Consider the following 17,804-nt stretch of genomic DNA (forward strand, 5'->3'; position numbering starts at 1 on the left):
ATTTTTGGAATGTCATTGATATAGATATTTTGTTAGTGAAAAAATCAAAAATAAATGCTGCGTTTTTGATAATCAACGAATAAAGTTAGCAAAAAACGGCAAAGTTTTATTTACAGAGCACTCTCAACGGAAACTGAAGTGGAATTAGCCCCCTTTTCAGTCTAAAAAGATTGTGTTAGTGGTGTTTGGGTGTGCACTTCCTGCAAATTTAATAAGAGTAGGCCAGAGAAACTTATTTCGTGCTGTTTTTGATGAAAAAATCTGAATTTTGTGAAATATTTAGCCGGAATTTGTGACAAAAAAATTCAATGAAAATAGCCGACAGTATATTATGTCTTTAAACGTAAAATCAACAACATTTTCTTGAAAAATTTTATTAACTTTTATCAAAATTGGAAAATTTTTGTCAAAAATTCTGATAAAAGGTGAATGAAATCAACGGAATTCACTCTATTTTCTCGAAAGTTTAAACCCCGATATCTCACTGTCAAAAACGAAAATCAAAAAAATCTTTTTAGTTCCATATTCTACGCTGGACGAGCTTTCTAATGATACCAGTCTCAACTCTCTACGATGATTATATCGACCGGTCAAAATTGACTGAACAAAAAAACCCATTTGAGTATATAGTTCCCCCCCCCCCCCTCAAGAGGGGTCGGAACAATAATCATTTGCAATTTGCGGCTCTGTAAACCATTTATTTATTTATTTATTTATTTAATTATTTTTTACCTCAGCTTCTAAGGTATCCGTGGATGACATTTTCCTTATGGAAACTTCACTCTCGTTGAAACTACCCCCGGCGTGAACAAACTCGCCCTGATCTTCAAACGCACTTCCCTCGTGTCCCCCTCCATCCTCATACTGGGAATTGGAGGTGGGGGTGGTCACTGCTGAAGCACCCGCTGACTTGGAAGTGGGTTGGGTGTCTGTGGGTGACGTTTTTTGAGACTGGGATGAGTTGGGCGGGGGGTAGACGGTTTCCACGCTTCTGTGAAGTTTGGGCGCCTAAATATAATTAACCCAAATTTATATTTAGTCACAATACATCCATTGAAAAAAAATATTGGGAAATGTTCATGAGTATTGAAGCAAATGCAATTTTCAGATGCAAGTTTTACGGAACTTGCTGAATATTGCTGAGAACGCAGAAAACTAATTTTCCTCAAATCAAATCTCTGTTTGTGTGTATCAAATTGGCTGAAACTAAAGTAAATATGACTTTTTTTAATTATTGAATTTATTTTTCATGAAACAGATTAAATAATCTTGTTCCTGTTCAAAAACGTGCGGTGTTATGTAATTTACATAATCAAACCTTAAACTTAAACTTAATGCCTCATTCTGACAAAAATTAAACAAATTTGTTCCGCAATTAGAACATTGCGCGGTGATTGAAGAAAGAGAATATAGAATGAAAAAATAATTGCTTGAAACTGAGGATAAAATGTTGGAAGTCCCGCATCAACGAATAATTCTCCTCTGAAAACTGCTTGATTAATGTTCGTAAAATTATCAAATAACAAAATTTTCCGCAGAAGAAGAGTTTTAGTTTATACAAAATGTAGGCTCCTTTTCTCTTATGTAAATAAAGAAGATAAAGAAGACAGTTTTTGCTAAAATTAGATGACATCTTTGTAAAACGCTTGGCTTATTCTTATGCTACGCGAGCTACGTGCTACGTGCCATTACAAACAGAGCTACGTGCCATTACAAAGTAGCTGAACTCTTTATGTAAAAATCTGGGGGTCTTTCCCATTTTAGCCCCCCCCCCCCCCCATGAAATTATATCCCCCTTATGGTATAATTACCACGATTGGGGGGGGGGGGGCTATAGGTTATCTGACCACTAAGCTGGGGGGCTATAATGGGAAAGACCCAAATTTAGCACCTGCTACATAAACACTTACTGGATTAAACGATTGCAAATTACTGGAGGACTGATTAACTCGCGAGTTCGGCGAATGGCCCATCACAGTCGGCAATGTTGATCTGTCAATTGGATTCAGTATTGCGTCATTCGATCGACGTGTTACTTCAAACGAACTAGTTGTTACGTCACTATGACTCGCAAAGTGTGTACTCGCTTCTTTTTCTATATCACTTCGGTTTCCATAAATACTCGTCGGATCGTAACTCGTTCCAGGCGCAAACTGTTCGTCTAAAACGCCGTCTAATGATGGACTGTGATGTAATTTGTTACGTAATAGTTGAGCTGATTGGGCAGCCGAGGCGATGTCGGGACTGTTCGGGAACGAATCAAAATTACCCATACTTGAGCCAAGCAGGTCGTCCGTCTGAAAAAGAACAAAGTTTTTAGACATAAGTTTTGACAAGTTTAGTTACAACCCCTCCACCGCCCCATTTTACTGAGTGAATCGAAACTCGATCTAAAATTGATAAGTTGTGACAACTTATGTCAACATTTCTAATGAAAGCCTAACACGATCTTGATAACATAACCGACTAACGTCGGGCGAATTACTCTCAAAAGACCGGCGAGCGGTTGGCTTCGTAGCTAGCCACGGTTTATTGAGGCTAGCTTTAGCTTGATTTGAGTATTCAACTTTTAAGTTTTCTATCCTTTTTAGTAAAAAAAAATTAAAAAAACTGATATTTAAAAATTTGCAAAATATGAAAATTTGCAAAAGAAAAGCGAAAATGTTCAAAACTACTTTCTGTCTCTTGAGTTATGTCAAGTAACCAATCTGCAAGACTTGAAAAAGCTTCGTCGGCCAGTAATGATCGTTAAACTCAGAAAAGGAGAAAATTAAATTTTGAAAGCAATCGCAAATTTTAACAAAATCAAGAATCTTAGAACAAAGAATTTTATCAAAAAGCTAAAATTAGAGATATTGAAAATTTCAAAACCACTTCATTGTCTCAAGAGACTATCCAGTATTCTTATCTCAAGCTTTAAATAATTTCACTGGCTCATAAAGGTCAATAAACTTGGAACATAATAATAATTATCCAAAAATTTGAAAAAAGTAAGTTCTACCGAAAAAATGATAAAACTGGAGTCATTAAAATTTTGATAACCATTCCATTAACTCTAAGATCTATGCAAAAGTTTATCATCAAAACTTGGAGGTCCCTAGGACCCTGGTGCCGGTAAAATGATAAAAAAAATCAAAAACATCAAAAACTTGAAAAAAAGCGAATATTTTTTTTAAAAATTGCTGATACTAAAATCTTGAAAAACGTTCCATTGTATCTAGAAAATATGTATGGAGTAACCTTTAATCAAACCCTAGAGGACGTTAAGTGGCTCTTGAGACTGAGGAAACCTAAAAAATGACCAAAAATTTCAAAAAACTTAGAAAAAATTGCGTGTTGGAGCTGAGCTTAAGGAATAACAAGCTTGCATAGGCGGGGAAAATAGAAACAAAACACTTTCTGATGTCTTAGTCATTTAATAGTTATAGTTATAGTTCTAGTTCTAGTTACAGTTTGTCACGTGAGAAAAAAGAGAAAAGGGGGAAATAACAAAAGGCAACACAAAGAACTCAACGTAGTAGCCGCAGAAAACGGCTGAAAGTATAACTCAGCAAAATATTGCAAAACAAATTGTCTTGAGCAGTGAATAACGTGTTACTGTGTCTTGAACTAGAAATATTCCTGAGCAGTAAATTGTTACTGTGTCTTGTATTCAAAATATTATTCTTGAGCAGTAAATTCTGTTACTGTGTCTTGCATCAACGAATTATTGGAGCTGAAATTCAACTGTTACAACCCCAACTTCTGGTATTCTCAACTTGTGAGTACAAAAAGCAAAAGCCAACTTAAGTTTAAATTTAAATATTTTTGCACAAACAGGTCTTAGACATATATCTTTGTCTTCGATTTGTTTTTTCTATCGGATTGAACTGGTATACATAAAGAGATCCCGTATTGTGTGATCTGTAGCAATCCAGTTCAAATTGATAGTTGAAAAAACTAAGATCAACGAATAGTTACGAACTAAAATAGTTAATGCAACGGTAAGTACAGCAGAGCGGATATACAGTTACAAAAGCGAACTGCATAAACGAAGTATCCGGACAGATTTTGTAACCACTCAGAACGAACTGGGCGGCGTAAAACTTTCTTTGTGCAACACAAGGAGAGCAGCCGTTACATTTGGTCCGCCGACCCGGACAGTGGAATAAACTGCTGTCCAATCCAACAGTCGAAGTGACAAAGTCATCGACGAACGAGAACAAAACTCAACAGGCATTTCAACAACGCAAAGCCAACTAGGCAAAGCAAATAGGAACGTTGAAAAGCAAAACTCAATTAAAGCAAACAAATAAAGGAGCTGTAGAGATTCAAGCTGCAGTCCCGAAGTACACAAGAAGTGACTCCGTCACAGAGTCAAAGCGTTTTGGATCGACAGATCAACAACTTGCGAAACAAGTGGATTGAGAAACAGGAAGAAGGTTTTGAGCTCATTGATAATCGAGATCGACCAAGCAAGCTCAAGACTCTTTATCAGCAGATACTGCAACTGGACGACAGCATTCAAAAACTCGTGAATAAGAAAGCTGAGACTCTCCGAGACCCAGATATTTCTTTAAAACGCAAACTTGAGAGAGAAAAATACTTTCAATATTTGAACGCAGAGTGGTTACCGTATATCCACGGAGAGACAAACATGTCAAGCCAGCAAAGCCAGTCAACTCTTCAAGCCAATGAAGAGCAACCGCCTGCGAATAATGTGCATCAGTTAGAACAAAACGTTGGAATTCCAGAGTTTAACCAAAACCATGGTAACACAAGTAATGCAACGACGAATACGGTTACACGGACAATCAACCAGGATACAGAAAACGCTTCGGAAACATCTTCAGTGAAACGTCAGGTTGAAGAACGAATAAAAGAATTTGAAATTGAATTTGATAGAAAGTTGCAAATCGAACGAGCACAATTTGATCGAAAGAGGTTGGATCTAGAAATGCAAATGAAAGAACTAGAGATGCAACATCAGCTTCGGGAAAAAGAGCGAGACCTAGAGCGCCAATTGCAAAAAACAGCGTTGGAGAAAGATGACTTACGTTCTCAATCGACTAAGGCGCGTGACAAGTCACCTTTCAATTGGACCCCAAAAAGGAGAGATGTCTCGGAGTGGGCGAATTCGATGAACGACACGCGAACGCCAATTCGACCAAGAGCTCGCTTTGACGTCAGCCCTGAACGGAATAAGCAGAGGCATTACCCATGGTACCCAAACTCTCGCGAACGCTCAGTAAGTGTTGAAGGGCGGGATATATCGCCGATAGCTGGAAGGCACTACAACAATGGACATTCAAGCAGTAGTTTACCAAAATTGAGGTTGAACAATTTTGACGGAAACCCGCTGGAGTGGCCTGAGTGGTCTAGCATGTTCATAGCAACAGTAGATAAAAGGACGATTCCCGACTCAGAAAAAATGAGCCATTTGAAAACTCTGCTAACAGGCAAAGCAAAATCTGCAATCTCGGGAATGGGCTATTCTGGACAGTTTTATAGTGCTGCCTGGAACATTTTAGAAAGAAAATTTGGAAGACCGCATGTAATTATAGATGCGCAGCTCGAGAGCCTACGAAAAGCTAATCAAGTGAAACCTCATGATTCAACCAGCCTGATTAATTTTTCTGTTATTGTATCTAACTTCGTGAACGTGCTTAAAGAGTACAAACATATTGGTGATTTGCAATCAAGTTCGACATTGTACATGGCAGTTGATAAGCTACCTCAAGTTCTTAAAGAAAAATGGTGGTTCTACGTCGATGACAAAGACGAGGACTGGCCTGACCTTATCATGTTTGAAAAATGGCTATCACGAATGGCATTCGTGCATGAAGGGTTTTCAGCGTTTAAAGGGGAACGCAAAGAAGAAGACCGACGCAACGCAAATAGAGAAAAACAATTCTCGAAGACATCGAACTTCAGTGCAAGTTCAAACCTGCAAGAAACCAAGCAGATGCAAAACAACAACTGCCCACTAGCGGATGGCACTCATAAAATATGGAACTGTCCAATATTTAAGAATATGAATGTCACCGATCGCTATGCAGCAGTGAGAAAAGAACGTTTATGTTATGGATGTCTGGGGAAAGGGCATGCAATCAAAGATTGTAAAGTCCACCCGTGCGGTTTAAATGGATGTACCAAAAAGCACAACAGACTGCTACACTCAGAAAACCAAATGGACGAGGGTAGTCACGCAGTTAATGTAAGCGCAGCAACAATGAACCAGAGTAACCAAGTTACTAGTTTTCTTCAAATAGTTCCTGTATCGGTTCAGAGTGGTGGTAACAGGCTGACTACCTACGCTTTCCTCGATAGTGGGTCCACAGTATCATTCATCGATCAAAGTGTTAAGGATCAACTACAAGCCAAAGGCACGGACGTTACCTTGAACATAGCTGGCATACATGGGACGCAAGATTTGAGGACAGAGAAGGTTCCTATCACAATAAAGGGACTACATTCAAAGGTGCATTCGATCGAAGCGTTTGCACACCCATCAATCTCATTGGGAAACACAACATATGACTACAAGGAACTGAAGAACAAATTCAGACACCTGCATGTTCTCACTAACAGAACATTCAACCTGATGGAAGTAGGCATCATACTTGGACAAGATGCTTACGAAATTCAACGTCCATTGGACTATAAGATTGGAACACGAAGTGAGCCTTTCGCCGTCTTAACAGAATTAGGATGGGTAGTCAGTGGTCCCATGACAGGCAAGAAAAGTCAAAATGTTTGTCATTTTGCCTTCACAGAAGATGTGAAAGTGGCAGAAAATATCCAATCATGGTGGGACATAGAAACCTATGCTTCCAAAATAAATGTTGTAAGTCAATCAAAGAAAGAGCAGCAAGCTCAGAAGTTTCTAGAGAGCACGACAAAGTTTACAGGGGAGCGGTACGAAGTGGGCATGCTCTGGAGCGAACCAGAACCCAATCTTCCAAACAACTACGGCTCGGCCCTTGGTCAGCTCTCCTCACTGGAACGAAGATTCCAACGAGACCCAAATTTGAAAGAATTGTATCAACAGTCAATTGATACAGATGTTGAAAAAGGGTTTGTGAAGATCCTTGGTAAATCGGAAGTCAAAGGCACTTTCGGAAAGGAATGGTATTTGCCACACCATCCAGTACTAAACCCCAACAAACCGGGTAAAGTTCGCCGTGTTTGCAACGCTGCAGCAAAATACAAAGATATCTGCCTAAATGACAAGCTGTTAGCCGGACCCGATCTACTACACGGATTGATCGGAACAATATTCAGATTTCGAGAAGGACCAATTGCCCTAACCGGAGATATTGAATCAATGTTTCTGCAAGTGCAAGTTCCTGAACGGGATAAAAGCTGCTTGAGATTCTTGTGGAGACCAACAATCAACGAACCTGTGCAAATTTACGAGTATCAACGTCATGTCTTCGGAGCTAAGAGTTCCCCAACATGTGCCAACTACGCTCTGAAGCGAGTAGCGATCGATAACGAAGACGAGTTCCCAATTGCAGCAAAAACAATCCAAAGCAACTTCTACATGGACGATTTCATCAAGTCAGTCGAAACACCTGAAGAAGCAATCAAAGTTTTCAAACAACTGCAACCTCTTCTCTCAAAACATGGATTTGAACTGAAGAAGTGGATCACCAATAGCGACTTGGTAACCAACGCAATCCCAGAGGACTTAAGATCAATCAACAAAACAAAGCAGGTTGAAGTAGAACCCAGCCAGGAAGGGTCATCGGTGCTTGGGCTTCAGTGGACGATTACCGATGATAGTCTACAGGTTTGTAGAGGTACAAGCAAAGAAGTTGAGACCCCAATCACCCAAAGGAAGATCTTATCTCTAGTTTCTTCAGTGTTTGATCCTCTTGGACTGTTTGCACCATTCAGTGTCCATATGAGACGACTCCTGAAGAGCATCTGGACCAAAAATGGACAATATTGGGACAACTCAGTAGAACCTAACGAAGAAGAAGAGTTTCTGAAGTGGAAGGCGCAGCTTCCAGAAGTAGCAGAAACCAGAATTGATAGAAGATACTTCAGCACAGCCAAGGACAAATGGGAACTTCATGTGTTTGCCGACGCATCTGAAGACACAATGTGCGCAGTGGCATACCTACGTTCAAAGCCCAAAGAATACTCAGCAGACTTAGCATTTGTAATCGGAAAGTGCCGAGCCGCACCGATGCGACACCTTTCCATACCACGCTTAGAACTACAAGCAGCAGTGATGGCGGTGAGACTTAAAGAACAGATAGTGAAGGAACACGAATCGAAGATTCAGAGTTGCAACTTTTGGTCAGACTCCACTACTGTTCTGCAATGGATTCATAGCTCCCACCGTACGCAACAGGTGTTTGTTGCAAACAGAGTGGCTGAGATTTTGGATACAACTAATGTTTCACAGTGGAATCATGTGAGTAGTATTAACAATCCAGCTGACATCGGGACACGAGCGATCAATGTTGACGAACTTAAGAGAAGTGAATGGCTCACTGGGCCGGCCTGGTTGAAGCAACGAGAGAACGAATGGCCTGAACAGTTGAATTTAACATTTGCTTCAGACGAACAAAACGACGAAATGGTCTTCTCAGCTAAGGTTGAAGAGAAGAAGCCGATGATTCAGTGGGAACGATTCAGCAATTACAATCGACTAGTAAATACAATGGCATACATAAAGCGTGTATTCAAAAAACACAAACCGGCAACAAAAACACTAAGTGTTGAAGAAAGAGAGGATGCACAAGCAAGCATCTTCAGACTACTGCAGCAAGAACAGTTTACTGAAGAGATGAAATCTCTCAGAGCTGAAAAGGAAATTCCAAAAAACAGCAAAATCCTCCAGTTTTCACCATTCATAGATCAGCAAGGACTTATTCGTGCTCAAGGCAGAATAGGTAAAAGTCATCTGAACTTCGAAACCAAGCATCCAATACTGTTACATTGGAAGCACCATGTAGTTGAATTATTCTTGCAAAATGAACATAAGAATAATCATCACGAAGGTACTGAACATGTCAGAAACATAGTCCAGCAAAAATTCTGGATCCTAGGCATACGAAATGCTTTGAGATCAATCAAAAACAAATGCATTAGATGTCGACAGGGAAAAGCCCAAACAAAGGCACCAGTAATGGCAAATCTACCTGAAGAACGATTAGTGGCATCAACAGTGTTCTCGAATGTGGGCGTAGACTATTTTGGACCATTCACAGTAAAGATTGGTCGAAGAAACGAAAAGCGTTGGTGTTGTCTATTCACATGCCTTACTGTACGTGCGGTACATATAGAGATTGTACCAAGATTAGACACTGATAGTTGTCTGAACGCAATCATGCGATTCATTGCACGAAGAGGCAAACCGGTCAAAATGATTAGCGATAACGGGACAAACTTCGTTGGAGCTGAAAAGGAACTGGCAGAGTATATAGCAGCATGGAACAAGGTGCGAATTGGAGAACATCTGATTCAACAAGGTATCAGATGGAAGTTCAACCCACCTGCAGCACCACACTTTGGAGGAGTGTGGGAAAGACTGGTTAGGAGTTGCAAGAAGGCAATGTACGCAGTGCTGGGCAATCGATCAGTCACGGAGGACGTTCTGTCAACCACGATGTGTATTGTTGAACAGACGCTGAATGCTAGACCGCTGACCCAGGTCAGTTCTGATGCTGCCGATTTAGAAGCTATTACTCCGAACCATTTCCTACTTGGCAACAAGAACCTTTGTTTACCGTATCTAGCAGGTGCAGAGCAATTTGTTGATCATAGAAAGCTCTTCCGACAAACACAAGCTTACGCAGACCTCATCTGGGACAGATTCCGTAAAGAATACTTGCCAACGTTGAACAGTCGTAAGAAATGGCAGACCACAACGGACAGAAGTCTTCAGCAGGGTGATCTTGTGTGGTTAGTGGAAGACAGTGACAAACGTGGATATTACAATCTGGGTCGAATAACCGAAACATTTGAAGGTTCCGATGGAGTGATTCGATCAGCGAAAATCCGAACAAAAGATGGATACTACAAGAGGCCCGTAGTGAAGCTCGCTCCAGTACTTCCAACTGACGATGATGTTTTCACGAAGGAAAACAGGGCCGGCGATGTTGGAGCTGAGCTTAAGGAATAACAAGCTTGCATAGGCGGGGAAAATAGAAACAAAACACTTTCTGATGTCTTAGTCATTTAATAGTTATAGTTATAGTTCTAGTTCTAGTTACAGTTTGTCACGTGAGAAAAAAGAGAAAAGGGGGAAATAACAAAAGGCAACACAAAGAACTCAACGTAGTAGCCGCAGAAAACGGCTGAAAGTATAACTCAGCAAAATATTGCAAAACAAATTGTCTTGAGCAGTGAATAACGTGTTACTGTGTCTTGAACTAGAAATATTCCTGAGCAGTAAATTGTTACTGTGTCTTGTATTCAAAATATTATTCTTGAGCAGTAAATTCTGTTACTGTGTCTTGCATCAACGAATTATTGGAGCTGAAATTCAACTGTTACAACCCCAACTTCTGGTATTCTCAACTTGTGAGTACAAACAGCAAAAGCCAACTTAAGTTTAAATTTAAATATTTTTGCACAAACAGGTCTTAGACATATATCTTTGTCTTCGATTTGTTTTTTCTATCGGATTGAACTGGTATACATAAAGAGATCCCGTATTGTGTGATCTGTAGCAATCCAGTTCAAATTGATAGTTGAAAAAACTAAGATCAACGAATAGTTACGAACTAAAATAGTTAATGCAACGGTAAGTACAGCAGAGCGGATATACAGTTACAAAAGCGAACTGCATAAACGAAGTATCCGGACAGATTTTGTAACCACTCAGAACGAACTGGGCGGTGTAAAACTTTCTTTGTGCAACACAAGGAGAGCAGCCGTTACATTGCGAGTTGCATGAACAACTGCTAAATTTTGCGATAAAAGTTGGAAAGTAATCCATGGCCGAAAAAAAATTTCTGGTACCTCACTATCAAACCCTAAGTGAGATTTTTTGTTAGGCTGAAAAACCTGAATAATGACAATAAACGTCAAAAAATTGCAAGTTTTTTTTTAAAAAAATGCTAAAATTCGTGGTATTGAAAACTTGAGAAACATTCAATTACATTTAGAACCTGTACAGAAACCTATGGTCCTCAACTCTTGAGGCGGCAGAAACCTAAAAACCGAAAAAAAATTTTCAAACGATTTGAAAAAAATTGAAAATTTTATTGAACAACTGTTAAAATTTGTGACAAAAAAAACTTAAAACTTTTCCATGGCCAAAAAAGTTTTACATAGACTTATTATTAAACCCTAAAGGAGGTTTTCTGGCCCCTGGGTCTGTAAAACTTGAACAATGAAAAATAAATGTCAAAAAAAAATTTGCGCGTTTTCTCAAAGAAATGCTAAAATTCGTGATGTTAAAAGGTTGAAACCATTCCACTACCACTAAAAACTATGCAGTGACCAATTATTAAAAACAAGAGGAAGTTCCTTGACACCTAAGGCTGAAAAACTCAAAAAATGACAAAAATTTTCAAAAAGCATGAAAAAATTGTTAAAATTAGTATAAAATTGCGTGTTTTTAGCGATCGGTTGTTCGAACGTAGCCACGGTGGGGGGGGGGGGGGTGCACAAGGGGGGCTGATGGAGAGGGAGGGTGGTGGGCAACAGGGGTGGGGGCAACAGCGCGGTGGGGTGGGGGCAATAAGGGCAGTGGGGTCAACAGTGGGGGTGTCTTCAACCTCTCTCCCGCCCTTCACAGCATAAGTATAAGTCTCCAAAACCCTTTTTAGCTGAAACAGAGCTGAAAATGAACACTTAATGCCCGCTGGGCGCTACCTGTTTATCCCGTTTTTGAGGACAAAACGTCAAAAGCGTCAGACAAAAAATCGGTCAAGCGAAAAATCGCATAAAAAAGACCGACAGGACTAATATAATTGCTACAAAGTTCGCTTGAGAGCAATTAAAAAGACCCCAAAATTTGCCTAGAAAATGAAACGCGTTCTTACTGGTTCGGCAAACTGTTTCAGGTTCAGAGAGGAGACTACTTGTGGACAATAGTTAGCATTACCACAGACATGAGATCCCATTAAAGGACCCAAATATAGAACATTCTGGATATTTGCCCTTGGCTAATTTCGCCCTCGTGGAAATCAGTTATATTAAATTGCGGAACTAAGGCTCAATCCTTTGTATCCGGAATTCCGAAAAAAAATTCCTTATTTTTGCGAAATTGCGTTACGTTCAGAAACAGATTCCGTTTGCCTAATCCGATATCTGAATTCCACAATTTGAATAATCAATTTCCATAATGTTAAAATTCAAATTATTTTTTACTGGATCTATTCTGTTTTGGACCCCCAGTTTAGTGAGCATAAATCTTTTAAGACCCCAGGCGCACGTGCTATTTTCTTACATAGTAACGTGCTATATAACAACACATAATTTGTAAATGGGGGTCATAAAAAACACTGGGGGGAAAACAGAATAGATCCGTTTTACTAAATTCCACAATTTTTTTTAGCTAATTATGCACTTAATTGAACTTAATTGTAATGGGATTAAATTGTCTCTTAACAATGGTCATTAAACTTGAGTTAAAATTTTGATGAGTTTTATTTTTTATTGATGCACTCCCTCCAGTTACAGAGCACGTGTCATTACATAGTAAACCATTCTGTAAAATTATGGCACGTTCCTCTGTGGTGCAAATAATATGCACCCACTAAGCTGGTGGAGGGGACAAAGCGAAAAGATCCTAAACTTAGTTCGCAGATTTCGGAGAAAGGAATTGCGTTACGTTCAAAACAAATTTCAAAATTCCAAATTTTGCGGACTTGGGTTTCTAAATTCCATTCAAAATAGCCTAGCTTGTGAATGTAACCCAATTCGGAGAGTTTATGTAAACACTGTGCATTAACATAGCAAAACAGAATTAAGTTACATCATCGGACAAATTTGACCGAGTTAACTCAGGCCAGCCTCTGCGGTCTAATGAAGAATCTTGATCAAGTCGATTGAAAAATTGGGGTCTTTCCTTTTATTGCCCCCCCCCCGTGAAAATATAGCCCCCCATTATGGCATATTTACCATGATTGGGGGGCTATAGGTTCCACTAAGCTCGGGGGGGGGCTATAATGGGAAAGACCCAGAGATTGATATTAAAAATCAAGAATCGAATATTAATATTGGACTTAAATGAAACCGCGATTGATATTAATTAACCCCGTGAATTTACAATTATTCTTTGTGTCAAGTTTAAATTCTTCCAGGGTAATGATAAAAAGCGGGGAAAAATGTTCGGATATTTCTTACCTTGTTTCGTTTATTTTTCATCAACCCGAAGAACGAGAGTCGTTTTTTCTTCTCCTTCGTGCCATATAAGGGGGTGGAGGGTGCTGACATCTCCATTCTCCTGTTTCCAGTATTGGTGGCCGTGGGGGGACCAGAGCCAGCTGGGATTGCCACAGAATGGGTACTGGTCGCACCCCTGGGTGTTGGGGTAGGGGTGGAGTAGTGGTTGTGTTGTTTACGTGCAGCATTTGGTGAGGAAGATAGGTGTGCTGAAAACAAACAAATTGTTTGTGTTTTCAAAAATCAAATAATATGGAGTCTTTGCATAAAGAATTTAGCTAGTAATTGAAATTTTGATAAAATTTTGATGAAAAAGTCAACTAGTCAAAAAGTTAATAACCAGTATAATAACTGAACTTTAATTCATGTTCGATTTAAAATTTTGTGTTTCTTGCTCTCTAACTTGTCTTGATTAAAAGCAGGGATAGTTTTTAATCAATCACAAAATCAGAACTTTAATTTCTCTCTTGGTCAAAAACAGAAGCTGATGTACTAATATCCTTGCAGAAAACATCTAATCTTGCACGATCATGCAAGATCTTGAAAGACAAATTTAATCTTTCAAGATCTTTCACGACAACGTTAATCTTGAAAGAATTTTGCGAAATTCTTGGAAAATTAACTTTTGTTTTCGACTCGAGTCTCTCCAATTTTTCCATCTTAAATGACCCGATGAAAAATTTTAACTCGCGCGATTTAGTACACAGTATGGAACCTTATTAACCTTGGTAAGGCCTTAGTATGATGCCTTTAACATCTTAATGTGGCCGTGTACGGCGCCATAGTAAACTTGACATGAACTTACTTCGGTTTTCTTCTAAGACTTTTGCGGTTCCGTACTACGGTCTTACCAAGTTTCCCAAGGTCGGTCAAGCTGGGGTTCCAAAAAATCTTGAAGTATTGAGGAAATGGTTGCTTACCCTGGCATACAACAAACGATTGCCCGACTGTCACAACCAGTCTGGTGTTATCAAGAATAGACTGGCTACTGGAAGCTACATTGGGAGGGTTCCCAGTAGCCAGTCTAATTTCCCTCTGGCTCCGGTCCAGTTTCTTGTTATGACACACTATGTTGAGCAGATCTCTGCATGTTAAAAGTGGACTAATCCGGATCACCATTTTGTTGTTCAGTTCTGGAATCGTAACGTCCACTTTCACCTGAACAAATTGGGAACAAGTTTCAGAAAATTGAAATAGTAAAGAAAAAATTTAAACTTATCGCATTCAGAAATTTCAAGAATCACTGTACGCCTCAAATTTAAATTTCTCTAAATTTTGATATCTACAATTATCTAAATATCTATTATCTAATTATCTAAAAGATGAATTCTTTCATTACTTTTACAAACTATCCTAAGACCGCGTCAGCTTTTTCAAGAACAGCTTGGAAAAAATCCATTTAGCCAGACTTAGCAGTCTATCTTTCGAAAACTGAACGACAGTATCGTGATCTCAACCCTATTTTGATCCTCTGAGCAGAATTTTTCGTGGTCCTCAAAAATGGTAAACTTGGATTATAATTTCAGATAAAGGTGTTCCGCAAGGTAAACCGCTGTAAAACATCCAGGTGTTCCTCAGGGAATAGAGATATAAAAGTTGTAACATTACCTGTTGAGGTGGTCCGCTAGGTTCACTCGGCACTTCACCACTTGACGCCCCTTTTGCATGTTTGGAGCTCTTCTCTGTTGAAAAACCATGCTGGTTGTTGTTCAGCTCCTGATGTTGAAGATGCTAAAAATCAACAGCCATAATTCTGACACTAAAAACCCGATTTTCTGCTTTTTCTCAAATAACATTTTTATATTTAGGCGCAGTGCAAGTCAAACCAGAAACAAAAACTTGAAAAAAAAATCGTCAAAGATTAAATAGTTACAAGTCCAGAAGTTAAATTTCCCGCATACTAATTGTAATCCATCTTCAAACTTAGTTATAGAGATCAAAGTACACTATATATTAGCTTATCTTGAATTAAAACAGTAATGTTAGCTCGAAATGCAACTTTATCGCAGCAGAAAAACTGATTGCTCGTGAACGTTAAAAAATAAGAACCAATTTCATTGCTTCAAACACTACTTCTGGTTATTGTTCCGACCCCTCTTGCAGGGGGAAGGAACTATATACTCATATGGGTTTTTTTTCAGACAATTTTGACCAATCGATATATTAATCGTACAGAGTTGTGAGTCAAATCATTAAGAAGCCCCTCCAGCGTAGAATATCAAAAATAAAATGTTTTCTTGAATTTCTTATTTTACAGGGAGTTACCGAGGTTTGAACTTTTGTGAATAATAGAGGGATTTCCGTTGTTTTTATTCACCTTTTCCGGAATTTCGCCTAAAATATCGTCAATATTGCGAAAAACTGCAAAAATTGTTAACAATAGTACTGTTGATTTTATTTTGAAAAACAAGAAAGTTTTCTTGTCTATTTTGACTTAATTTTTCTGGCTAAAATTTTTCTAAAAAATTTCAAAATTCAGCCTGTTTCATCAAAAAATGTCCGAAATAAGGTTTTTAGTTCACTTTGATCAAATTTGCCGGAAGTACACACCCAAAAACAACCAACACATTGTTTGCTAACTACAAAGGGAACTATTCCTATTTTCACTTTCATTGAGAGTAGTCGGGAATTAAAATTTTTTCGATTTTTGCTAACTATATTCTATGACTATCAAAAACACAGCATTGATTTTTGATCTTTTAAATAACAAACTATCTGGATCTAAAACAATCGAAGCAATTGAGTGTTTTTACTGGACAAACAGCAATAGCAAGGCTGGTGTTGGTCCAATCTTGTCTGCTACAACCCAAAAATAATTTAGATTTTAACCAGTCGGTCTTTAAAAAAAATTTTCTATCTTTTTTATGATAATTAAAGAACAGAACAATTCAAAATCCAAGCTCCATGTAGATAGTTCCAATTGGATTCTTAAACAGTTCCAGATTAGGGTATCTAGTCTCTTTACTCGAAAGATTATGGTAGCTTTGCCTTTTAAAAATGTTTGCTTTTTAAATAAACAATGGCTTATTGAGTTCTGCCACTATTTTTTTTAAATGTGTACCTCAAATTTAACTCAAATTTTAAAATTATTTGAGTTAAATTTTTACCCTCTTTGAGGTTTTACGCGTTAGGTAATGGTTTTCTGTCTTTGATACTACCAGATTTCACATTTTTTTTATTTTTAGGCATTTTGCGCGTTTTTCAAGTTTTTTTCTCATTTTGTCAAATTAATGCAATATTGAAAGTTCGCATATTACATTACTTACATTACTGACGTTCAAAATAATTGAACATAAAAATGTCTTTAAAGGCATAGACTATGGTTTTAACGGTTTCGACAATCCTTTCTTGAAGAAACTAATTGAACCTTTCTCATTTGTCTTTAAATGTAATTTTCACTGTGTCTTTTTAGACGTAAGAATTTTTCTGGATATTGAAAGGTCTCATTGGAAATTCACGAAGGATAAAATAAAATTTTATTCTGCTTTGAGTTGATAGCTCATGGCTTTCATGACTTTGAAAACAAATATTTTCAAAGATTAAAAAACTCTTTTTAACGTTTTTTAACTTCGCACTTTTGTTCGTTTTCGTTTATTTGTTACCTAGTCTCGTTGATGACAGGTCACAAATGATTGTGGTTATCAAGGGAAGATGCAAATGTGTAAAATGTAAATGTTTTTAAAGAATTCATTGCTAATTTACTGGCTTCGACACGGATATTTCGCACAAAAATTAAACTAATAGAGATTTATGTCTATAACTAACTTTCTTTTTGTAGACGTAAAACCTAATTTGAATAAATACAGGTCTCAAGTGCTTCCTTTCGACGAAGAGTCGAACCCATTTAATTATTTCATTTTGTAGCTAATGACTTTCATGACATTGAAAACAATTGTTTCCGAGCAAAAACTAAAGTATTAATTATTTTTTGCACTTTTTCTCTTTTTTGGTCAATTTGCTAACAATTTCAATAAAGCGGAGGCCTATAACAAATTTCTAGCGTTCGCGGAAATCTCATTTAAACATATCTTGAGGTGCCAAATATGGTTTTATGGTTTTAATTGAATTTTTTTGTTGTCTCTATTTGTTGTTCTTTTTGTAACCGCAAAAAAATTAATCAATGACAGGTCTAGATGCCCTCATATAGAGGCTTATGTGTTCATAAACACATTGGATGTTTTCAAATGCCATCTATAGAGGCTAATGTGATCATAAACATGTATTTCCTTACTTTGAAATGAATTGGTTTTAGAAATATAAGCCAATCTTTGCAGTTTTTTTGTTCTTTTTGTCCAATTGTTACCGAGCCATTTTATAGGTTGGTCCCATATCTTTTCTAGTGAATTACAAGTTATTTTGTTTAGTTTCAGTTTTATCCGACGCTTGTTAGTAAGTTTTTTAAAATGACATAAAGTTTTAGATGTAATTAATGTTTATTGTTATTGTTTATTGATTTTGTTGTCAGCCTT

The 17,804-nt window shown here is 37.9% G+C and overlaps 1 protein-coding gene across 1 annotated transcript in view; it reads right to left on the minus strand.

The window, feature by feature from the left end:
- LOC142350556 (uncharacterized) overlaps positions 1-17,804 on the minus strand; it is a gene marked incomplete at its 3' end in the record, with an annotated part of 69,675 nt that overhangs the window by 14,422 nt on the left and 37,449 nt on the right. The window contains exons 5-9 of the mRNA XM_075402406.1: positions 14,944-15,066; positions 14,256-14,493; positions 13,297-13,544; positions 1,911-2,297; positions 733-1,008 (exon numbers count right to left, since the gene is read on the minus strand). Of these exons, the coding sequence (XP_075258521.1) occupies positions 733-1,008; positions 1,911-2,297; positions 13,297-13,544; positions 14,256-14,493; positions 14,944-15,066 (1,272 nt within the window). The remainder of the gene's footprint in view (positions 1-732; positions 1,009-1,910; positions 2,298-13,296; positions 13,545-14,255; positions 14,494-14,943; positions 15,067-17,804) is intronic.

This window comes from Convolutriloba macropyga, chromosome 12 (genome assembly GCF_964194025.1).
Source record: "Convolutriloba macropyga chromosome 12, txConMacr16.3, whole genome shotgun sequence".
Lineage (NCBI taxonomy): Eukaryota > Metazoa > Xenacoelomorpha > Acoela > Convolutidae > Convolutriloba > Convolutriloba macropyga.